This window comes from Typopeltis vanoorti, chromosome 13 (genome assembly GCF_054136105.1).
Source record: "Typopeltis vanoorti isolate ZY-2024b chromosome 13, IOZ_Tvanoo_1.0, whole genome shotgun sequence".
In the NCBI taxonomy this organism is placed as follows: domain Eukaryota; kingdom Metazoa; phylum Arthropoda; class Arachnida; order Uropygi; family Thelyphonidae; genus Typopeltis; species Typopeltis vanoorti.
Window position 1 is genome coordinate 16,554,156 of NC_143561.1, and position 26,727 is coordinate 16,580,882.

The following is a 26,727-nucleotide window of genomic DNA, read 5'->3' on the forward strand; positions in this document are numbered from 1 at the left end:
TGTTGTTTGCTTTTCTGGCAGCCTCAACTCTCTGAAAATCAGTCACTCCACACACACCATCCATCCATCCATCTCATTGATGGTCTATCCCCCCCCACCCTCTTCTTCTTTTTCCAGGAACTTTACCTTCTATTGCTGTTCTGAGAAATCCCCCTTCCATCCCTTCTATGTGTCCAATATATTTTAACTTTCTTCTGTCAATATCCTTAAGGAGCCTTAAATTCTACTGATCTTTTTTAATATCCATTCAGTTGTATGCCTTTCAGTATATGATATCCTCAACAGCCTTTTATAACACTACATCTCAAAAGCAAATATCTGTTTCTTATCTGACTTCTTTAGGTTCCAAGTCTCGCATCCATAAGTCGCTGTTGGAAAAACAACTGCATCCAAAATCCTCAACTTTGTTCCCATGGAGATAAATCCATCCTTACAGATTTTAGACAGGCCTCTGACTGTTGTTTTAGCCATTCCTAACCTTGTTCTGAACAGCAGTTCTTCACATTAATAATGGATCCCAGATACTCAAACTTGCTGACTTCCTCAGCAAGTTTGAGGCGACTTTTTAATGGTGACTTATGGATGTGAGACTTGGAACCTAAAGAAGTCAGATAAGAAACAGATATCTGCATTTGAGATGTGGTGTTACAGAAGGCTGTTGAGGATATCATATACTGAAAGGCATACAAATGAATGGGTGTTAGAAAAGATCAGTAGAACTTTAAGGCTCCTGAAGGATATTGACAGAAGAAAGTTAAAATATTTTGGACACATAGAAAGGATGGAAGATAGATTTCTCAGAACAGTAATAGAAGGTAAAGTTCCTGGAATAAGAAGAAGGGGGGGTAGATCATCAATGAGATGGATGGATGGTGTGTGTGGAGTGACTGATCTTCAGAGAGTTGAGGCCGTCAGAAAAGCAAACAACAGGACTACATGGCAAGGCCTGATGTGGCACACTGAGCATCGGAGTGACCATACGGCATCTGTAGATGCCCAATGAATATATAGTTAGATAGATACATCTTTCTTCTGTCAAGATGGGTTGAGTACTTCATTACTCCATCATCTCCACTCTTCTCTTATAAAGTCTTTCTTGAAGGCTGTTGATCTTAGCAGCTTTCTTAATATTAGTGATCCAGCTTATCCTTGGTCTGCCCCTTGTCCATTGGTGGTTTTTTGTCCCTGTAGGGTAATGTAAGGTAATCTCTGTTTGATTCATTTTCTGTTTACATGCCCATACCATTTTAATCTCTTTCTATTTAATTTGTCTAATATTAGTTCTTTGTAATTTAGTTCATTCCTCACTATTTCATTGGCTTTCTCAGCCCATTTAGTTTGGTTTATTTTTTGTAAGTATTTGGATTCAAACTGTTGCAATTTTTTTTCTTCTTTTTTCTTTGTTATCCAACTTTCAGATCCATAGGGGACCATAGATAATACCATTGAGTTGTATATTTTGTTTCAGCTGTTTACTTATTTTATTACTATTCCAAATTTTATTTAGCTTTCCAATTACAGACCAACCTAAACCTATTTTGTGATTTATTATTTTCATATAATTTAGATCTTCAGTGATAAGTTATCCTAAATAGTTAAAATACATTACTTGTTCAATATATTTATTATCAATATCAATGTTAACTAGTTTATTTTCTTTCCCTATTGTCATTATTTTGGTTTTAGTAAAATTTATACTCATATTTATTGTTAATTTGGTTTATTTTGTTGATCATGGATTTCAGATCTTCTTCACTGTTAGTAAGGAGGACTATATCATCTGCATATTTGATATGGGTGATGTTAGTTCCATTTACTGAGAGGCCAGTACATTCTTCTTGAGCTTCTCCAACAATATTACTAATACATGTATATTAATCAAGTATGGTGAAAGTGGACAGCCTTGCATAACTTCTTTTACAATGTATATTTCTTCTGTTTCCATTTCATTAAATTTCATTATTGCTTTTGTGCCTTGATAATATTGCTTCATGATATTAATAATTTAAGGATCTGTTAGTTTTTTTCAAGGAATTTGATCATTTTCTATCAATTGTATCGAAAGCCTATTATTAATAATAATTATTATTATTATTATTATTATTATTATTACAGGCTACTTTAAGGAGTCCTTAGACTCATCGAGGGAGGCTCTAAACATCATATCAAGCACTATCCGACATTTGCGCAGTATCTATCATACTTTGCTTTAAATTCATTCACAGTCATGGCACCTACAACAGATTCTGGCAACCTATTCCACTCATTAACCACTCTCCAAGCAAAAAACATAGTTCTAACACTATTGTTAATTGCACTCTTACTATTTTTGTACTCTTACAGTTTTCAAGGATGGCCTCTAGTTCTCCCTACCAGACCTGTTCTGAAAAATTTCCTCTGAATTAATCTTGTAAAAACTCTTCAGTAATTTGTTTCTCATTTAAGCACCCCTTTTTCACCTATCAGCCGGTTTCTATAACCTACAAATCTTCAACTTGTTCTTGTCAAGTTCATTCCAGACCTGCTACCATCTTGATCACTTATCTCTGGATCCTCTCCACCTTTTTCTCATCGCCAAGAAACCCTGGCACTCAGATCTACATGCAATAGTCAAGATGGGGTCTTATCAAGGCTTGATAAAGAAGAACAATAGCCTGTTTTAGCCACTTTTGCTATGTACCCCCCTCCCCCAAACTTTAACTCCCAAATGTCTGGCTTTGTCAGTTTCCTGGAGTACAGTTCCACCAGTGAGGTATATAGCTGGTAATCTTTTCATCCCAAAATGCATAACCTCATGCTTTGCCACATTACACTGACATCCATTCTCCTTTGCCTAGACTGCCACTCTATCCAAATCATCATACAAAATTTTAACATCTGGATTAACTATTGCTTTACCTAATTTTGCATCATCGGCAAACAACTGAACAGTTCCTCTCAGATCGTTTCCTATATCGTTAATGTGCAAATTAAACAGTAGCAATATTGATAAAAGAACTTGAATAAATTATGGTAAACTTGTGCTCCCATATTTTATTGCACTTACAAGTGTTTTTTTTTGTGCAAAATAATCAGTAAAAAGGAAAACTAACAAAGGGTACTTTTCTTTTAGGCTTGCACGGTGATCCGAATGCATTTTTGGAAATTATGGAGACAACTACCGTGTTTGAATAAAAACTTTAGTTTAATATTACTAAAATTTTACAATTCGACGTTTCGACCTTTATGTCAAGGTCATCTTCTGGAGCATACAAATATACACAAGAAACAAGCTATACTACAATCATACTGTTTCATTAAAGACACTGACTAACTGCTACCATAATTGTTGGCCTGACCGCTGGTGGGGGAAAAAAAAAAAAAAAAAAAAAAATTTATACATCAACGCTAGAGTCCTATTATTTGTGTTGTCTACTATATACATATATTAACATCATTCCAGCCAGTTGGAGTGGAAAGGTTTCTAATACTCGCGGATTGGCTAGTCCTGACTTATGTTGAATCTTTCATATTAGGTTGGCTGAATATGTGCCATCCAGATCCTTGGAATTTTCATACCATCTTTATTGTTGATATTTGGGTGGTTTATCAGGATTTTGCAGGATTCTTTAAATTTTCTTTCGTACCATGTTTTTGTGCAGTGTAAGGAGCTGGTGCTTTTCCAGTTGATTTGGTGTAAGGTGTTAAGTGCATGGTCTGATCAACGCTAGAGTCCTATGATTTGTGTTGTCTACTATATACATATATTAACATCATTCCAGCCAGTTGGAGTGGAAAGGTTTCTAATACTCGCGGATTGGCTAGAGTCCTGACTTATGTTGAATCTTTCATATTAGGTTGGCTGAATGTGTGCCATCCAGATCCTTGGAATTTTCATACCATCTTTATTGTTGATATTTGGGTGGTTTATCAGGATTTCGCAGTATTATTTAAATTTTCTTTCATACCATGTTTTTGTGCAGTGTAAGGAGCAGGTGCTTTTCCAGTTGATTTGGTGTAAGGTGTTAAGTGCATGGTCTGATCAACGCTAGAGTCCTATGATTTGTGTTGTCTACTATATACATATATTAACATCATTCCAGCCAGTTGGAGTGGAAAGGTTTCTAATACTCGCGGATTGGCGAAGTAGCCAATCCGCAAGTATTAGAAACCTTTCCACTCCAACTGGCTGGAATGATGTTAATATATGTATATCGTAGACAACACAAATCATAGGACTCTAGCGTTGGTAGCCAATCCACGAGTATTAGAAACCTTTCCACTCCAACTGGCTGGAATGATGTTAATATATGTATATAGTAGACAACACAAATCATAGGACTCTAGCGTTGGTAGCCAATCCGCGAGTATTAGAAACCTTTCCACTCCAACCGGCTGGAATGATGTTAATATATGTATATAGTAGACAACACAAATAATAGGACTCTAGCGTTTATCAGACCATGCACTTAACACCTTACACCAAATCAACTGGAAAAGCACCTGCTCCTTACACCGCACAAAAACATGGTACAAAAGAAAATTTAAAGAAACCTGCGAAATCCTGATAAACCACCCAAATATCAACAATAAAGATGGTATGAAAATTCCAAGGAACTGGTTGGCACACATTCAGCCAACCTAATATGAAAGATTCAACATAAGTCAGGACTCTAGCCAATCCTCGAGTATTACAAACCTTTCCACTCCAACTGGCTGGAATGATGTTAATATATGTATATAGTAGACAACACAAATCATAGGACTCTAGCGTTGGTAGCCAATCTGCGGGTATTAGAAACCTTTCCACTCCAACTGGCTGGAATGATGTTAATGTATGTATATAGTATACAACACAAATCATAAGACTCTAGCGTTGGTAGCCAATCCGCGAGTATTAGAAACCTTTCCACTCCAACTGGCTGGAATGATGTTAATATATGTATATAGTAGACAACACAAATCATAGGACTCTAGCGTTGGTAGCCAGTCTGCGGGTATTAGAAACCTTTCCACTCCAACTGGCTGGAATGATGTTAATATATGTATATTAACATATATTAACAGTACTAAGTACCCATAGTCTTTCAAATGAGTTATTTTTACAATTAAAAAACAGTCACGTGAAAGCACCCATGGGTGTTTTTTAATTGCTTACCATGCAAAGTAAAGATGGCAGAAACAAAGGCCAACAACGAAAGATTACTTAGTCCTTTTAGGATAGCGCAGCCGATCGCCAACAAACTGAATGACAATACGAAGTGCTGCAGATGTGAATCTGAAGTTACTGAAAGGAAAAAAAAGTATGTTGCCACTGGCTACATACTTCTGCATGAAAATAGATGAATCAGCACACAACCTTTTTATCGATCTCAACCAGTCTTTCTTCTATTCAATGGCTTTTCTTCAATAAAACAGCTACTGAACCTAGGTGAATGAGTTGAAAACCTCAAACAACATTTTAATACCATGATCGATACTTTCTCTTCCAAAATCCGAAAGTTGTAAACTAAGCTCGAGATACTCGATGACCAGTGGCTGATTGCAGGTTCATGAGTGCCCACTAATGAACTGAGTGAAGTGATCTAATTGCATCAATGGTACACGAGTCGCTCAAGGCCAAAATCAGGAGACTCAATGCCATTATTCTGAACTTTCTGGCAGAAAATGGTAAATCATTAAAAGAAGACATCAGCAAATTAGCAGGTGAATGCAACTTCGATCCCAGAAATATCGTCAATTGCCATAGTTTCAGACCCATAAACAAAAGAAAGGAAGGAACGAACTTTCCACGTCTTGTGAAAGTGACCTCTGACACACCAACAAACACATCCAAATTAATAATGGTGATAAATAACAACCTAAAAGACACTTACTCCCAATCGCGAAATGTGCTCAACCTGATTTAACTTTTGCCCAGAGGAACCAAGACGGCAACTCCGAAGACAAATAGAAGAAAAACGCCAAAATGGAGATAACAGTTGAATCATAGACTATAAACAAACCAAACTAGTGCAAAAATCAAGATGCCACTATTAGCCACCAAGGAGACCAGTATGCAGGCACTGCATAGGAAACATGCAAGATCTTTGTGATCAAATCGATACCTCACAGAACCTTGCATATCCACTTTACCAACATCCGTGGTCTCAACTCCAACCTTAATAGTGTCCACTACCATCTGCAGTCCACCAAACTCCACCTACTCGTTTTAACAGAAACTCAAATCTCAACCTTCCAAACTATACACTATTTAAGTCCTTTTGACCCAAGGGTGGCATCTGCTCATATATCTGATCTAGCATACCCTGCCAGAGCACCTAACCTAGAATCGCCCAACTTTGACTTTCTTTGGTTAAAAATATTCCTCCCCCACTCAGTCAAATTTATCTGCTATCTCTATCGCTCTCCTAATACCACTCAGAGTTCTTTAATTTCCTCATCTTAAAAGTTGATTTTCTCCAGTCTCACTCTCCTGACAGTGAAATCATCCTTCCAGGTGATTTTAATGTCTATAACACCAACTGGCTTTCCTCTTCCAGTTGTTCAGATCCTGCAGGCAAAAATGCTAAAACATTTGCCATCACTAATGACCTTATACAAATTGTTCACAACAGTGGCATAGCTAGAGCTTTTGCTGCCTGGGGCGGTCCTTGAGTTTGCCACCCCTCTCAATACACACCAAAAATACTACAAAAAGTCAAAACAATGTATAGGAAAATAAATTAAAGCACTATGTTTATTTTTGAAGTAAAACTTTCATTTCAACATTCTAAAATGTTATTTTTCTTGCTTTTCTTTAGCAAAATCATCAATGACATTGGCAAAGTCTATTTCATAGTAATGTAGGTAATTCTTAATCAATTTTATTTAGCAAAACTCCTCTCACAACTAGCAACACTTACAGCAATTGTGAGGAAAATTCGCAGTAGTATTACAATATTTGGAACTGAGTTCTCAAGACTGTATTTTAGAATTAACTGCAAAAGTTCAAAAAGGTTCAAAGTGGTGCCTAGGGCAGTCCCCCCCAGCTATGCCACTGGTTCACAAGCTGACCAGAATATCAGATAACTCGAATCACTCACCAAATACCCTAGATCTCTTCCTTACCAATGACCCTTCCAAATATGTAGTGAGTCCCCTGGGTAACAATGCTTACACAGTCACACCCACACGAGAGTAGCTTGACATTATGACAGTGCCAAATGGGACAGCCTCCGAGACTACTATACTTCATTCCCATGGTTGGACTATTGTTTCTGGTCTTCCAATCCAAAAGATGTACCAAGGCTGTGCAAATGAGAAATCAAGCATACCACAACTGGCTCAAATCAAGAACTCCATCCTCCTTCAGTGCCTATACTGAAGCCTGAAACAGATGCAAGAAAATTATCAATGCTTCCAAAACAGAATTTGAATGGGCAAAAAGCAGGAAACTTGCAGCCTGTCCAAATGGCAGCCATGCCTTTTGGTCTTTGCCAAAGCAATGAGTCATAACTTTTGTCCTACACCATTCCCACCCTTATCATACCCAGATTTCTCAATTGCAACATCACCCACAGAAAAAGCTTATCTCCTGGCTTCACACTTTGCCTCCAATGCATGCATAACTGACAATGGCAAATGCCAACCCCCTCCGGTCATCCCAACTGCCCAACATACAATGCCCATGTATCCTTTTGCCAGAAAGGGATCATAAACCTGTTGTCTAAATTAGACATACACAAAAAAAGTCTCCTAACCCTGATAGCATTTCTCCAATTGTTCTGATAGTCTCTGCACCAGAATTGACCTTATCCTATGCCATCTGTACATACTGTCTTACTCCACTGGTATATATCCCAAAGCCTGGAAATTGGCCTATATTCAACCCATTCCTAAAAAGGGTGACAAATCGCTGCCATCTAACTACTGCCCTATCTCACTCACTTCAGCCTTATCTAAAGTGATGGAGAAAACCATCAATTCTCAACTCCTACTTTATCTTGAAGGTACCCAGCTATTAAGCGACCACCAGTACGGATTCCATTGATGCCGATCAACAGATGATCTACTCTCATATATCACCCATATCTGGATGCCTAATAAATGCCATGAAAAAATTTGGCAAATCCCAAGTGGTTGCACTTGATATCTCTAAAGCCTTTGACCAAATCTGGCACAAAGGCTTACTAAACAGGCTCCCATCATTTGAACTGTCTCAGGACTTCTGCAGATGGATTGCCAGCTTTCTGTGTGGATGCACACTATGTGTGATGGTAGATGGCTCCCTGTCTTCTCACCTTCCAACTAATGCTGGGGTCCCACAAGGTTCAGTTCTCTCACTGACCCTCTTCCTTCTGTATATCAATGACCTACTTCAGTTGACCTCTAACCCAATACACAGTTTTGCAGATGACAGCACATTGCACTCCTCCCTTTGATTTGATAAACCTTACCACAACTCACTTCAACTCACAGAACATCAACCACAACTCCCTTTAATTCTGACCTCCAAGCCATCCTCCAATGGGGCTCAGATAACCTCGTCAACTTCAATGCTAGTAAAACCCAATTCTGTCTTATTTCTCACAAAAAAAAAACATTTTCCCCCAGTGTTATTTTTGATAACACTCAAATTCCCAAACAAGATGAGATTTCTCTTCTCGAAATTACCTTGACATCAGTCCTCTCTTGGCATAAACACATCATCACCATTGCATCCTCAGCTTCCAAAAAACAAGGATTTCTTTTTCACTCAAGACGTTACTTCACCTCTAAACAGCTGTTAACCTTATACAAATCACAAATCTGCCCAGCTATCAAATACTGTTTTCATATTTGGAGTGGGGCTCTAAAAGCTCCCTCAAAATTCTTTACTCGAGGAGAGCAGTTAGACTGATAAATGACTCATCTCTTACCAACTCACTTTCATATAGACACTTAGTCTCTGCAATTTGTATTCTATAAATATTTCCATGGAAAATGTTCATCTGAAACAGCATCAACATGCTGTTTCAGATGAACATTTTCCATGGAAATATTCATCTGAAACCACCCAACATCCTTTCACAGTACAGCTTGAAACCCACAGAACAAGTTTCTTTTCCTCCTCCTTCATCCCTGCTACTGCTATGCTGTGGAACAGTCTTCCCTCTGATGTATTTCTGAAAGAATACAATATACAGGCTTTTAAATCGAATTTCAACAAGTTGCTCCTTTCGCAATCCACTACCCATATAGTACTAAAGTACTATAGATTGATCAGCCAACCACTCATATTTGAACCCAACATAAAAAAAAAGAACTGCAGGAAACTGTGGCCAGGGACTTAAGTCTGATTGTGGACAGGAAGTTGAAGTTTAGATGGCATATGGCAAAGGTAACCAAAACAGCACATCAGATTATGTAGTTGTTGTTGAAGAACACAATAACAAGCAGAGATAGGAAGGTTATTGTTGCTCTATATAAGGCTTGAATAATGCCACATCTGGACTGCTGCACACAAATCTTCACTCCTGGATTCTGTGATGATGAAGTGTGGATAGGATCCAGAGCCAAGTGAGAAAGATTGTGGCAGGTATATGAAATGCTCCCCATGAGAATATCTTAATGGTCTGTAGGCTTCAAAAATTAGCTGATTGGCAAAAAAGAGGAGACACAATAGAAGAATTTAAGTTATTAAAGGTGTTTTATAGGATTGACCTTGAAGTCTTTTTTTTTTTTTTTCAGTACATATCATGAAGGCAAAGAATAAGAGGGGTCATCAGTGGAAGTTGTATAAGAGTGTGCTTAGCATTGGTGTCAGAACTAGGCTTTTTGCTTGGAGGGTGGTGAATGGATGGAATGCATTGGCAGAGGTGGTTGTGAGTGCTTCATCAGTGAATGAGTTTAAGGAGAAGTGTGATAGATATTGTGGGAATGATGGTTAGTCTGTGCATAAATGGATCTCCCATGATGAGTCTTCTGGCTTAATGGAGATACTTGTATGATAATAATTGTTATTATTATTATTATTATTATTATTATTATTATACTGTAGTAAATATAGGTTTATAACTGAAAACTGTTATTTAATTCCTTCTCTATTGACACTCCTTAACTCATGTTGTTAATGTGCTATAGGTTCTGTTACCGCTTATGTGTAGAATGTGAGACCTTCAAATAAAATAGCTTTTTTTAATGCATTAAAAAAAACTATCTTATTTGAACAAAAATGATCACATGTCCATGATTAAAATACCAACTACTGCAGCTTTTAATTCTCACATGGTTTCCATGGTGGACTTGGAAAGGTAAAGCAGGCAATGAAGGAAAAGGAAGAAAGTCTGAAAAGTACATTGCAAGTAAGTCAGCAGGTAATCTTAGATAATGCAGAAAAAAATGTAAGAAAACAAAGCACTGTGTGCAACTAGCTAAATGAAGTCGTGGGAGACTTTTATAAGAACATAAAATATAAATATGAAGAAAATGGCAAGGTTATTGAAAAAGCTTAGAAATGGAGGAAAAAGTACCATAAAAGGAATCAAAGATGATAAAGTTAACAGGAAAATTGAAGGAAAAGATATTCTGAATGTCTGGAGTAATTACTTTGAAAGGTTGTTGACTGAAACAATGACAGCATTCTGGTGGAAACATTCATGTGGAATGCAGTCAGGGTGGGAATATATATATATATATATATATCTGATAATCAATATAGCTGATAATCACACACACACACACACACATATATATATATATATATATATATATATATATATATGATTATCAGCTATATTGGCTCGGTATGTAGATATGTTCATATTATTTACTGGCTACTATTCATTTACATGTTTTATCAGAATGCAAACTTCTTATGCCAACTCGTTATGACTTCCCTGAATTATAGGAATTTTGGAATGATAGAAAAGAATTTAACGTTTGAATAAGATAAGCCTATTAATAAAAAGTCTAATGCTTCTGATGGTCTTCTGATAAGCTTTAATGTGAGAACATTAAAAGCAAACACAAAAAAAAAAAAATGTAGATATGGTCGTATGTTCATACCAAGTCAATATAGCTGATAATCATCATATCCCTTATGATGAGGATAAAAGCTTATCAGAAGCATTAGACTTTTTATTAATAGGCTTATCTTATTAAAACATTAAATTCTTTTCTATCATTCCAAAATTCCTACAATTCAGGGAAGTCATAACGACAGAAAGGGCACACAGAATTTACAAAAAAGCAAAATTAGAACTTTTATGAGAAAGAATTGGCGATACCAAACGCAATTTAGCTATTCTCTTTACGAAAAAATCATCTTTAGAAAACCAATTAGCGGTATCCTTACACTACGTGTCATGGAACTACAAGAATAAGCAAATGTTGGTCCTCAACATTTCAGAATGTTAATAAATGTAAGCTAAGTAGGAAATTTAAATCACTCAAATCAGCACAAGAACGATCTGCCCCTAACAATCATCATGAAGGCCTCAAAAAATTAGTGATAAAACCATCATATATTCTTAGTTCTGAAGAACATTCTTTCAAAGGTCTCAATTTTGTCCTTTTGCCTAAAACAATCCCTAGAGAATTGTTTCTCACTAAAATAGAGAAAGCTCCTTCACTACTTCCTACTGCAGAGGTGAATTTACTTTGCTTGGAAGCCATATTTGTGATCAACAATGCAGAAACCCTAGTTGACCACATTTCTCCTGGTGAAAACTAGCCATTAAAAAACTTACAAAGAACAAAGATGTTACCATCCTCCAAGCTGACAAGAGTAATGCAACTGTTGTCCTAAATAAAACAGATTATTTCATCATCAATATCATCATCATCAAATTCCTGACATGTACCCTCAAGGGGTGTACAGGATATGATAGTACTAAATGAAAAATTTACATCACTACTTACTTTCTATCTACAATTTTCCTTCAAATCAGTCTGTTACTTGTCAAGACTCCAACATTATCAGATCTTATATTTCTATCGTCTAAAGCACTTTGTACTGTATCAACCCACCTATATCTTGGTCTTCCTCTGGGTCGTTTTCCTGCCAACCTGGCAGAGAACACTTGTTTTGCTAATCTTTCCTCGTCCATTCTGTTTAAGTGACAACACCATCTGAGATTAGCTCCGCTAACCCATTCCTGGATGCTAACAATGTCAGGTTCTTTCCTAATATCCTCGTTTTTAATATAATATTGCCATTGATGCCATCTGTTCATGCCTCTAGTCTTTCTCAGGACTCTAATATCTGTGGTCTCTTTGTCTTTGGTCAAGTGTGTTACTTCTGACCCAGTTCTCAGATCCATAAGTTAAAACTGGTATGAACACTATCTTGTATACAGCTAATTTAGTGTTCCGACTAATTTCTCTCTTATTCCATATGAATTTATTCAGTTGACTTCCTCCATACCAGCTTTGTTGATTATGTCGTCTATTTCGATATTTAATTTACCATCTTCACTAAAAATCGTGCCTAAGTAGCTGAAATGTTTTACTTGTTCCACAGGTTCTCCGTTCACAATGCAGTTGTCATTTTCAACGATTCTACCTATTTTCATTGTCTTTGTCTTTTTATTGCTGAACTTCATACCATATCTATTACAACAGTTATTCAATTTAGTCAGGGAATCTTGCAAGCTTGTAGCAGATTTATTTAGAAGTATAACATAGTCCGCATAGGGCAAAGAGCTGACATTAACATCTCCAATTCTGATATCATTTTTAATAGCACTTTCCTTCATAATGCGATCCATATAGATAATGAATAACATAGGGGATAATGTACATCCTTGTCTCACACCAGATTTAACATTAAACCATCTTCCTGTACATCCTTCAATTCTAACTGCTAGCTTACAACTCAAATAAAGACTAAGTATTGCTTGATATAATGGCCCATTGACACCATATAACTGTAGCGTATTGAATAGCTTCTATCTTGGCACCTTGTCATATGCCTTTTCCAAATCGACAAAACTTAAATACAGATTTTTGTTATATTCCCATGCTTTCTCAACTATTTGTCATAAAGTGAAGATCTGATCTTGACAGCCTTTATTTGGTCTGAATCCAGCTTGTTCTTCACCAAGCTTTTCTTCCACAATTCTTCTCAACCGTTTCTCAAGTATTCTTGCATAAATCTTGCCAGGAACACTCAGTAGAGAAATACCTCTCACATTCAGCCTTATTTCCCTTTTTATATATGGGTACTATGAGAGCTCTACTCCAACCATCGGGAATTTGTCCCTCTGTCCAGGCCTTCTGAACTATGCAGCGCAGCCACTGTAAGACTTTTATACCTCCATGCTTGAGCATTTCTGGTCGAATATCATCTACTTCTGCTGCCTTTCCATATTTCAGGCTACTGATGGCTTTTTCTACTTTAAGTATGGATATGTATTCCTGACTATATGCCTGTTGAGTGCTCTTTACCACTGTGCTATCACTGCTTGTTTCATTTAGCAATTTTTCGAAGTAATTACTCCATACTTCAAGGATATCTTTTTCTCCTATTTTCATGTCACCTTATTATCTCTAACTCCTTTTACAGCATTCTTTCCTCCATTTCTAAGCTTCTTCAACAACCTCCAGAATATTTTGCCACCTTCTTGAATTTATTTTCTATGTTCTTGCCAAAGTCCTCCCGTGACTTTTGTTTAGTTAGTTTTACGCAATGTTTTGCTTTCTTACATTTGTCTCTGTATTATCTAAGAGCACAAGCTGACTTATTTGCCAGGAACTTTTGATATGCTTTCTTCTTTTCCTTCACTGTCTCTTTAACTTCCTGTGTCCATCATGGAGTTCTGATTTTTGTATCCTTGCAGACAACATCACCACATGCCTCTCTGACTGAATCAATCAGTGTTTTCTTTAAGGCTTCCCACTGAATCAACAAGGTTTGGTTCCTGTTCTCAAACTCTTTCATTTTTTTCATGAATAATGTTTGTGTATTTTAGTCTACAGTTCACATATTTGAGCTGCTCAGCTTTTATTCGCTTTAAAACTTTCTTACATGTTCCTTTTTTCAATATGAAATTCAATTTTATCCTGCTCAAGACTAAATAGCTATCACTTCCAATTTCAAATCCTCTGTACACTCTGGTGTCGTGTACCAAGGAGAAAACATCACCATCAACAATAACATAGTCAGTGAGACTTTTCTTATTCCTTGCCTCTTCTCTCCATGTGAATTTGTGCACATTTTTATGTTGGAACATGGTGTTAGTAATAACCAATCCATATCCTGATCAGAAATCCAACAGGTATTTGCCATTATTATTAGCTTTGCTCTTTTCCCCAAATTTTCCCAAAATATTTTTGTATCTCTGACAATCATTTCCTACTCTGCTATTTAGATCCCCAACCGGGACCAACTTTTCCCTTTTCATTGTGTCAGTTGCTTTTTCTAAAGCCTCAAAAAACTCCTCCACTTCTACCTTAGGAGAACCTTCTGCGGGACCATAGGCACAAATAAGTCTCATTGTCCAATTCCCCATTCTGATATTTGCCCACATCACTCTACTTGAGACTGACTGCCATTCAAGAAGACTAGCCTCGTATTTTGTGTTGGATACTATGGCTACTCTTTCTTTTCTTTGATTGTTATTGTCTGAATATAACATTTTGTATTTATTGCTCAGAAAGATCTCGCCAATTTTTGTCTTTTTTGTTTCAGTCACCCCTATTATGTCAATCTGATACTTATCTAATTCCTCAGCTAGCTCCACATCTTTGCCATTCAGGCTTCTTATGTTGATAGTACCGATCTTTAACTCTGGTGATGTCGAGTTGGGTTGTGCTTTCAGATTTTTTCCAGTAGCTGACTTTTTGCTGTTCGCCCTGGTTCCCTGGCAAAAACAACGGTGGCCTTGTTTAACTGGGCGACGCCCCAACTGGAATGAAATTTTGTCATGTTGTACCATCATTTTTTATTTTGGTTTAACCAGTAAGAATACAATTTGGTCGGCTAAATCCCTAATTGCCAGCCCATCCTCGTTCGTTGAGTGTCTAAGTAGATACCCAACATGGTGCACCACGAGAAGGTGAGGATTGGACATTAGGTCAGAAGCCGTGATCGGTTCTCTCCATTCCTTTAAAGGCTGTGTGGAGGTCTCCTCTCAGTTATATAGCTTTGACCCTTAAGCACTCCTAAAACAGATTACCGTAACAAAATCTTAGCGTTATTAGAGTCAGATACGTACTCGGAGCTAGAGAGAGACCCAGCGAGAGAGAGAGAGAGAGAGAGAGAGAGATACATAGTAAAACCAACCCTCTAAGAAAAAGACCATGGAACTACCAAGAAACATATGCCTTTCTCTTCGTTCTCTACATCCACTTATTCCCCAGATTATACGGCCTTCCAAAGATACTTAAAGAAAATTATCCACTAAGGCCAATTGTTGATAGTATTGACTCGCCTACATATAAGTTATCAAAATATCTAGCATCTTCCTTAAAAGGTTTAGCAGGAAAATCTTCTTCTTACATTAAAAATTCAGTGGACTTTGTCTCTAAAACTAAAAATATAAAGCTCAAGAATTCAGATATTATAGTGAGCTTTGATGTAGTGGCACCCTTTACAAATGTTCCAACCCAAGAGATTCTCAATATTTTAAGTAACAAGATCTCAAAGAAAGATGTTTGCTCTGTTATCGCATTGTATTAATTCAGGCTATAAGTTTGAAGAAAAAATTTATAAACAAAATAAGGGATTAGCAATGGACAGCCCCTGTCTCCAATACTAGCCAACATTTTTTTCAAGGATTTCGAAGAAAAGGCCATCTCTACTGCTACACTTAAACCTAAAATCTGCCTCTGTTACATGGATGACATATTCCTTATTTGGAAATACGGTATAAATAATCTTCATATCGTTTTAAATCACTTGCACAACGTCCACCCAGACATCAAGTTTATCAAAATTGAAGAAAATGGATCTCTGTCTTTTCTAGACACCAAACTTACTAAGATGTAGACTCCTTAAAAATCTAGAGATTCAGAAAATCAATGCACATGGATAGATACCTGCATGTGTCCTCACACCACTATTCAGGTATAGGTATCACATCCACTCTGGCTCATCATGCCAGGTCTGTGTTGTAAGATGAGTAGGAGCTGAAAAATGAACTACAACATCTCAAAAGAATCTTCACAAATAATGGCTACTCTTCAAAAACCATCAATAAACAACTATACTGCTGTCTCCAAAATGACACAGGACAACCCTAAGGGTTATCTCTTTACCTTACATCAGCTCACTCTCCTGGAAACTAAGAATAATTTTGAAAAAATTTAATATAAAAAGGTGTTTTTCCACTCTTTCTAAACTCTGGTCAATTGTAAGCTAATCAAAATAGGCTCACAACCATCTTCAGTTTCCAGGTGTATATAATATCATATGTGACTGTGGAAAGCCATATAATGGCCAAACTGAGAAGTCCATCCTATTTCATCTCGAACATCAGAGAGACATTGCATATAGTAGAACCAGAGCAAGTGCACTCTCAAGCCATGTCCTGTTCTCAGTGAGCATAAATAATGAAGACCGCCAACAAGAAATAGACTGGAATACAACATCAAACATTGATATATGCCATGATTAAGTAGAACACTGCATAGTTGAATCCAAAGAAATTTCTTCTCACATAAACAGTAACCTTAGTTATAGTTTGCCAGACTAACATAGCTCTGCCATCAAATACTGGTGCACTCGTGAAGTTACACGTGCACATGTGCCTAACAATAGAACTTTAGCCCGGACTGTAGCTTCAGTTCAAACTTAATTTCAGTTCATAGTCTGTTATTGTAGTTTACGTTTCTTTACAGTGTTTTTTGTGTTTGCTTTTAATGTTCTCACTCCTGAAAAAAAAAGTCGACATTTCGACGAAACACATTGTGTGTTAGATTAAATTAATTTGTTTTTCTTAATCTAGGAATTTAGTCAGTAAATAATATGAACATATATATATTTGAAATCCAATCATTTGAAATTTGATCCTGGTCAGAGTGTCAAATTTCAAATGATCAAAGTAAAGTTTGCATAGTACCCATCTCATGCAGGACTTTCTTTATTTAGTGTTCCTTGCATAAATCTGGTAAAATTTATGCAAGCATATTTAAGAAAAGGCTAAGAAAAATTTTGGAAGAGAAATTTGGAGAAGAACAAGGTTGGTTCAGGTCAAACAGAGGTTGTCAGGATCAGACTTTCACTGTAAGACTATTTGAAAACACGTGAATATAACAGGATTTGCATTTAAGTTTTTTAGATCTAGAAAAGGTAATAGCAAGGTTTCAGTATGTTCAAAATGGTATAATGGCATAAATGAGATATTATATTGAGCAACATAGTCTATATTTGAGTTTTCAGTTAGCAGTTAGAAGGTGCAGGCAAGAAGAAAATTAAGCCTTGTCTATAATAACACATTTATATTAACATATTTTTAAAGCGAGTTTTTAAAAGTACAAGAGTTGTATGGCAGATCTGAACTAGTACATGAAAAAATTGGTTCATGGAACATAAAAGATTGGCTGCCACCCTCACCCCCACCCTCTGCTATAGAACAAGTAATACATTTCAGCTTTTAGAATTGAAAGAAGTGCAGAAGATGGTTTGATGTTAAATCAGGTGTGAGACAAGGGTGCACATAATCTCCACTATTATTCATCATCTATATAGATCACATTACAAAGCAAAATAGTATTGAACCTGATATCAGAATTGGAGATATTAATCTCTCGGCTCATTACTAAATAAATCCAATAAGTCTGTACGATTCCTTAACTGAATTGAATTGAATAATTGCTGTAATAAATTTGACATAAAAAGACAGAAATTAGGTGGGAACAGTGAAAATATCAACTGCATCCTGAATGTTCTATAGAACAGGGATGGGTGACCTATGGCTCATGTAGTGGGTGATTAGAAGTGGCACATTGGACTCCAATAATAATAATAATAAAAAAGTAACCTATTTATGCAAAAAGTATTAACCAATTTGTAGGGGGGAAAAAAAGCTAAAACTTAGTCATTACTTTTAGTGATTTTTATTGTTTCATGCACATCTTTTGCACATTTACTTGTTTGATCCTGAGTAACCAAACATTAGCAACAGCAGTGCATTGCAGGTTTTTGTCAGTCAGTTTACAATTGATACTCGTGCACTATGGAGTTGTACTTTGTTCATCCTTTGTGAACATTTCCAGTTTTGTACTTTTTTGAAAATTAAGCCTTGTCTATATTGGCACATCTATCTTCTTTTTCGCCTTCTCTTTCAAGGTGGTGTAGCTGTCTCCATTTTAGCATGTCATCTAGCATTGTTTTCCTTACTCTTCCTCTGGGTCTTTTTCTGTCTAGTTTTCCTTTGATGGCATCTCTGATTCCATTTCTTCCCAGAATATGTCCAATCCAGTTTCCCCTTTCTTCTTTTTATCTTCTTTAACAGACTTCTTTCTTCTTCTATTCTTTTAAAGACCTCTTCATTACTTTATCTGTCCATTTGATTTTTTCCATCCTTCTCCAAATCCACATCTCAAAGCTTTCCAAAATCTTAATTTCTTCTTTCTTCAGTGTCCAAGTTTCGGCTGCAATGAGGGCAACACTCCACACATAACATTTTATTAGTCTTTTCTTTAGGTTTCTGTCCATTTTACTTCTGAATAAATTCCATTTTCTATTAAAGGCATCTCTTCCCATCGCTATTTTTGCTTTTTTATGTTACTTTTACATCTTCCATCACTGATAATCACACTTCCTATATATTTAAATGTCTTTACTTGATTCAATTTTTCCCCATTTATTCTGATATCCATATTTGCCTCTTTCCTTGCTACTTTCATTAGCTTTGTTTTTCTTATGTTAATTTTCATTCCATAATTGATACCAGGACTCCAGTAATCTGTTCAACAGATGTTTTAATCCTATTTCAGTATTTGATAATAATGCCTTATCATCTGCATATTGTTGCAAATATTTGTCTACCTCCAATCTTTATTCCTTCTTCTGAATTCTCCAGTGCTTCTTTTAACGTTGCCTCGGAATACATGTTAAACAAAATTGGTGACAGAGAACAGCTTTGTCTTACTCCTCGTCCAATGATACCTGGTTCTGTTGTGCCGTATATATCTCTCACCATGGCAGTTTGTCCCATGTATAATGAAATAACTAGCCTTCTGTCTTTCCAATCTATACCAATCTTTTCCATTACTTCCACCATCTTATCTCATTTTACAAAGTCAAAAGCTTTTCCAAAATCTATATAAGAGATGTTAACTTTTTTATTCACTTCCCGACTTCTTTCACGTATTATTTTTAACAGTCCAGTCGCATCTCTTGTTCCCCTACCATTCCTGAAACTAAACTGATCTTCTCAAAGAAATTCTTCACCTTAGATGCAATTCTCAGTGTTAGAATTCTCATAAGTATTTTTGATATATGGGAAATGAGGCTTATCGTTCTAAAATCCTTGCAGTTCACTGCATTACTTTTCTTTGGTATAGGTATAAATATTAACATTATAAAATATTTTGGTAATTCCCTTTGTTATAAATTAAATTGATTATTTTGGTTATTTCTTCAGTTCCTTTCTTCTGAAGTTGTTTCAGGAATTCTGCAGATATTTCATCTATTCCTTCTGCATTTCCACATTTTAGTTCTATATTAACATATTTTTAGAGGAAGTTTTTAAGGGGTACAATAGTTGTATGGCATGGAATGTAAAAGATTGGCCACCCCCTGCTATAGAACAAGTAATACATTTCAACTTTTTAGGCACAATTTTTAGTGAAAATGGCAAATTAAATATGGATATAGACAATTAGCAAAGCTGGTATGGTAGGAATTGAACTGAATAAATTTATATGGAATAAGTTTTTTCTTTTACTTGTTCTTCATCTTAGCAAAATACACTTGTAGCGAAACAAGTTTTTTTACTATGATGACAGAAAAGACCCAGAGAAAGACCAAGATCTAAATGGATTGATAGTGTCTTAGAAGACTGAAATGCAAGATTTAACAATATTGGAGTCCTTGAAGATAATGAATTAATTTGGAAGACAATCGTTGATAGGAAGTTAGTAATGATGTAAACTTTTTATGTAGGACTATAATAATACCCCCCCCCCCGAGGGTACCTATCAAATATTTCAAAAAAATTGTATTTTAAGTTGAAGATATTGGTAATTAAATTTATTTCAAATTTTGAATATTTACTTTACAGGTAAACAGCTTCATTTATGCTTCTTTTTTTATATTGTTATTTCATTTTAATTTCTTTAAGTTGCTATCATACTTTATAAATCCTTATGTAGCAAATGCATGCAGTTTATTTTTAATGCACATTGACCTTATTTTGGAAATCTGGCTTTAATAATTTTCTTTCAGTTTCTTTGCACAGATGTCAAATGTTTTTGCCTTGGCTGTGGTGTTTTGGTTTGACTTTGAGCATATGAACACTGTTAAACGAAGGTTAGTTATTTTTACAAAATGACTTGTTCTGATTTATGAAGCTCCATGCTTATTGGAGTAATTTTGCATTTCTTAATGCTAAATAGTAATTACTTAATATTTAGAAAAATCTAAAAAAAAGAGTGATATTCGTAATAATATTCATTTCCTTTCAGATAGGAGTTATATTGCATTTGGAATCATATAATTCTTATGAAAGATAGATGCTTAAAGAACCTCATTGAGTATTTATGTGTTTTGAATTCCTTAAGGAAAAAAAAATACTCTTTTGGAGTAGTGAGATATGAAACAGCCATTGAGAAATGTTGTTTTTCCTCTATCATTATCAAAATAAGAAAAAGAACTAGTCAAAAGGTGGTAGGCTTACCATAAATCAATGAAATAAAACTCTTAACCAGTTAAAGTACATTTCGAAGGTGGAAGAGGGAAATTGAGTGACTCTGGTCAACTAATTAGATATTATGTATGCAACATTGTGAGCAACTTTACCATAATTTGGTGTGTTACATCATATTGTAATTTCAAAGTCAAAAGCTTGTAACAGAACTTCATTAAAACAACTGAATTTATCAGTTGAAGAGAAAGCAAAATAAATAATTATATATACATGTATTTGTGGGTACCTTAATATTTTCTTTGTCTAAAAGCCACAACTCAAATTCATTCTTAGTACATATCTTCTTTGGAGAGGAAGAGTTTACAACTAAAATGTTACTTAAATCTCTCTCTCTCAATTGCCAGTACCTCTTAACCAACAGGTGTGAGTTCAAATCTCACTATAGGCATGGATGATTATAAATGTTTTCAAGTGATAGCTGAATTCTGTATATGAATTACTTGAAAAAAAGTTCTGCATTTGACCTCTGAATCCTTTTTTGGGTGGAGGTCACATAAAATAAAAAAATACTTGATAAGCTTAGAATGATGAGCTCCAAATTGACATTAAGAATTAATCCACATGTTATACTAATTAAGTTACACATTTAATACAAGTGAATTCCATTAATATACCTTAAGTTTGTTAGATTTCTACAAAATCTTATTCTATTTTTAGTTGAGATTTCCAAGGAGAGAAGGAACATAAGCTTTTTAATACTATTATAAAGGTCACTTTTTTAAAATTTAATGTCTACTGAATTAGCATTTTCTGCTTTCCTGCATGATAACAGTCGTTATTAAATCAGTTTTGCCAATCCAGACCAAAATGAATAATGCTCTGTTCTCTTATTGTGAGCTGGATCATTGAGACAACATTAAGATGAAGAGTGCTAACATAATTAGTCTGGGAACCTGCCTGACTCATCTGATGATATTAAGTATGCTGGTTTGATATACATATGTATGTCACGGGGAGGGGGAAGGCAGTTGCAGCAAAATTTTCCTCTATTATCATGATATATGGGTGATACCGTGCAGTAAGTAGTATGCTTAATTATCAATTCCTGTCCTTTTTCTACTCTTGGCCTAATGTCTTTTTAGGGTGCATGCTAGTTCTAGCTTATAGTGTATTTACTATGTATGAATATTTTTGATCTCTCATCCATGGGCACTATATTCATGTCACTAGATATTCTGCTTCATTTGCTGTTTTTATTACTTTTCACCTGCATGTTATTCTGCTTCAAAAATTACTTGTTCTCTTCTGCTTTTGCCACACTTTTGTCTTACAATTTAAAATTACATCTTTCTCCTTCTCTGCTCTCACTGGCTGTAATTCTTTTGCAAATGATGCCATTTTTGCTTCTTGCATATTATCATTAATTGTAACTGAAATATTGTTACGTGTTACTTGCATTGCTGTAGATCACCTGTGGTATATTTATCAGGTTGACTTGGCAGCCAGATGGGCCATTGACAGATATCAAGATGGTGAACATATTAAGGATGTCTTGAAGAAGTACGTGAGTCAGGTTTAGCCTATTGTCACACAAAAAAGAGTTACATAACATTATTTGAGAGAAAATCAAAATGTCCTACATCTGTTCCTATTACATTGCTTTAATAGGAATGAAGGTTTAATACTCAACCACCATATGGCTTGCTGATAACAGTTTATCTTAGTAAATATGGAATATGAAAGACTAGATCAGCCAAATTAACAATGATGCTTTTAACATCATCATTATTATGCAGGCTAATTGTTACTGGAAGCTGTTTCTAGTGTTTCTTGTAAACTTAATACTCACTAAATAGACTAATAATTATATGAAACATCTACATTTAATTAATTTATAGTTTGCTTGACATACTACTTAGACATACTAAGTATTTATTATTATGTAAGTACCTGTAGGACTTCTCAAGAAAGGGCTTCTTCCTGGTCATTCCCTATGTACTTATCTTTTTTGGAAAATTTTCTCAAAGATGCAGTTATCAACATCCACTAGTAACCCATTATACACACTCACCACACTTCGTGAGAAGAACTTGGAACTCACTTGCTTCCTAAACACACTTTACTTGATTTCCAGGAATGACCTTGTTCTCTCTCATTGCTTTGAGTGAAATATTGTTTGTGCTGTAGTATAAGATCCCCTTACCAGTTTATGTTTCATCTCCTTTCTTCCATCTATTACTTAAAATTTGAAGACCACGAGCCTTTCCTTGAACTGTTATATGCACAATTCCATAGATAGGATATTATTTACGTTACTTGGTAATCTTTTTAGTTATCTCCTCATCTCTTCTTAACTTAAGTGACAACATACAAGTGCAGTAGTTAAGATGTGATCTTATCAAAGTCATGTACAGTGGAAGAATAACTTCCTTATTCCTCTACATTAGTGTTTCTTCAACACTAATGTTGTTTCCAGTGTTATGACTTAACCACCTTAACGATGTGGCTCCTGAATTTCAACTATGTCTACCATCAACTAGGACTGTTTTACTCGGGGATAGATCTACATCTAATGTAATCAGTGGAGATCTGTCTGTGCAGTTAGCCTAGTGGCTGTGTGCTTCACAACTGTATGACTGGGGAAGGAGTGTCCCAGGTTCGATTCCCATCGAAGACATGAGGAATTTGAGTATCTTCCTCAGCCATAGCCAAGTTAGCCGGTCTTGGGTGCAGGCAGTAGGGTTTTTTCTGCCAGTTTATCTGGCGTTTTTCATCCCGCAAGCAAGCAAACTGGCCCTGTGAACACACACGGATCTACAGTCATAAATACTTAACCCCCCCATGAGGGGGCTCAACTCGCCCCGATAGGAACAGGGGAGAAAAGGGAGATAACTCCATATGAATAAAAAGTGGATATCTAGCTCAAAGCAAATTAAATCTATTAAATAAATTATTAGACCAAGTTCAGTCTTGGGATACATCCGTTATTGATAAATTGCAAATTCATTATGTGAGTCCTCCACACATCTGATCTTTCAAATGTGCACAAAGATTATCCATTACACATCCTATGGCTGTAATGACTCTTCTTACAATACCATCTTGCTAAATATGTTTCTAGACTTTCAAAAACATTACTGGTCAATCTATTTCTTATATTAAAAACAGCATTGATTTCAAAGATAAAATTAAAGATCTGTTATTAAGTACAGAGCTTGAAAGGCTTTAATTTGGCATAAGTAAGGTATTAAAATGGACTAATTTAACAACTAATAAAAGGCAAATAAAGCCTATGTAGCTCAGTTGAATTTGGTGGGTTGGAAAGACCTGGATTCAAATCCTGTCTATTGAAGAATCATCATCAGGGCTTTTCAGTTGAAGTATTTTACCTTGGGTATAATAAATGTTAAAAATATCAGGCTATTTTAAACCTGGTTTTACTCCATTTCCCAAGTAAGCAAACAGACAAACAAGTCAAGTTTGCGTTCAGGCTACTATGACAGAACTACATGATTAAATTTACATTACTAATAATCTCCTATCCACAATTTTTCATCCAAATTAATCTATTGCTTGTCAACACTCTAAATATTGTCATATCTAACATTTCGTGCTTCTAAGACACTTCAGACTGAATCAATCTACCTTGACCTTGGTCTTCATCTTGGCAGGAAAGAGACCCAGAAAAGAGGAATGTTTTGCTAACCATTCCTCACCCATTCTTTTTAAGTGGCCAATACCACCTTAGATTAGCTCTACTGACACATTTTGGAATGCTAATAATGTCAAGTTCCTTTTTAATATCTTCATTTTTAATGATTCTGCCATTGATTCTCTCTTCTAATTTTTCTCAGAACCCTCAGATCTGTGGTCTCTAGTCTTTGATCAAGTGCTTTATTTTTAACCCAGCTCTCACATCCATAACTTAAAACTGGTTTGAAACACAGTATTGTGTACAGCAAGCTTGGTGTTTTTTTTGCTAATTTCTCTCTTATTCCATATAAATTTATTCAGCTGGCTGCCCACCATACCAGCTTTGTTTGTTTTGTTTGCTGTTTCCAAATTTAACCTGCCATCTTCACTAAAAACTGTGCCTAAATAGCTGAAATATTTTACTTGTTCTATAGGCTCTCCAATTAGAATGCATCAGATGTGTTCAATATTTCTGCCTATTTTGTTTTGGTCTTTTATTGCTGATTTTCATGCCAAATTTGTTACAACTATTATTCAGTTTAGTTAGAGAATCCTGGAGACTTCCATTAGATGTGTTTAGGAGTACATCATCTGCATAAAGCAAAGATCTAAGTTTGACATCTCCAATTCTAATATGAGACCTAATGTCATGTTCTTTCATAATGTGATCCATATAGATGATGAATAAGAGTGAAGATAATGGTATCCTTGTCTTATTCCTGATTTTACATCAAACCATCTTCATGTATATCCTTCAAATCAAACTGCTGACTGACAACTTAAATATAGACTGTGCTGCTCTGTATAATGTTCCACACATATGATCATAGTTTTTTGAAAATCTTTTCTCTGGGCACCTTGTCGTATGCCTTTTCCAGATCTACAAAACTTAAGTACAGATCTTTGTCATGATTTCTCTACTATTTGTTGTAAAGTGAAAATCTGATCTTGACAACCTCTGTTTGGTCTGAATCTAGGTTGTTCTTCAAGTTTCTCTTCCACAATCTTTCTCAACCTCTTTTTCGTATGCTAGCATAAATCTTAGCTGGAACACTCTCACATTCAGCTTTATTCATCTTTTTAATAGATGAGAACTATTAGAGCTCTTCTCCAATCATCTGGAATTCAATCTTCTGCCTAGACCTTCTGAATTATGCAGTATAGCCACTTACTTTTATACCATTTATACTTAAGTATTTCTGGTTGAATATCTCTGCTCCAGTTTATGTTCCACATTCCAAATTTTTGATAGCTTTTTCTACCTCAAGTATTGATATGTATCCTGTTTTGCATTCCTCTTAAAAATATTCTAGTATACTTCTGTCACTGCTTTCAAAGTAATTACTTCAGACATTTAAGATATCCATATCTGCAGTATTTGTGTCACCTTTATCATCTGTGATTTTTTTTTAGAGTACTCTTCCCTTCATTTCTAAGCTTTTTCATTAGACTCCAGAACATTTTGCCACTTTCCTGATATTTATGCTTGCTTTCTTCTTTTCTAGAACTTCTTCTTAAACTTCCTGAGTCTGCATGGGGTTCTTATTTTTCTATCCTTCCAGACAACTTCACCACGCACCTCCCTAGCTGAATCAATATCTTCTTCAGAGTTTGCCACTGAGGCTCCAAGATTTGGTTCTTGTTTTCAAACTGCTTCAGATTTTCTTCAATGATGTTTGTATAGTTGAGTCTACAGCTTACCTGTTAAAGCTGCTCAACTTTAATTCTTTTAAAAACTTTCTTACTTACTGTTTTTTTTAATGTAACAGCCATTTTATCCTACCTTAGTGCTGCATATTGTTCGCTTCCAATTTCAAATCCTCTGTACACTCTTGTATCCTGAACCAGCCTTATGATATCATTATCAACAACAATAACATAGTCAATGACACTTTTCTTATTTATGGTATTAGTAAACATGGTATTAGTAATGACTAGTCCATGTCCTGAGCAGAAGTCCAGTAAATACTTACTACTATTATTATTATTAGCTTTGCCCTTTTCTCTAAATTTTTCAAAAATGTTCTTATGTGACTGGTGAGATTCATTTCTTACTCTGCTGTTCAGGTCTTTCACAAGGATCACTTTTCCATTTTCTTTGTCAGCTGCCTGTTCTAATAACTCAAAATATTCTTCCTCTTCTTCCTTAGAAGAACCTTCTGTGGGATCATAGGCACAAATAAGTTTCGTTGTCCACATCTCCATTTTGAAGTGTGCCCACATCACTCTATTTGAAATTGCCTTCCAATCAAGAAGTTTATTGTCTTGTTTGATATTG

General features: G+C 35.5%; 1 protein-coding gene across 2 annotated transcripts in view; it reads left to right on the forward strand.

The window, feature by feature from the left end:
- Positions 1-26,727, forward strand: part of LOC150099954 (uncharacterized) — a 257,685-nt gene that overhangs the window by 82,565 nt on the left and 148,393 nt on the right. For both annotated transcript variants that reach the window (XM_090402731.1, XM_090402732.1), the window contains one exon: positions 20,336-20,419. In XM_090402731.1, coding sequence (XP_090258857.1) covers positions 20,336-20,419 — 84 coding nt within the window. The remainder of the gene's footprint in view (positions 1-20,335; positions 20,420-26,727) is intronic.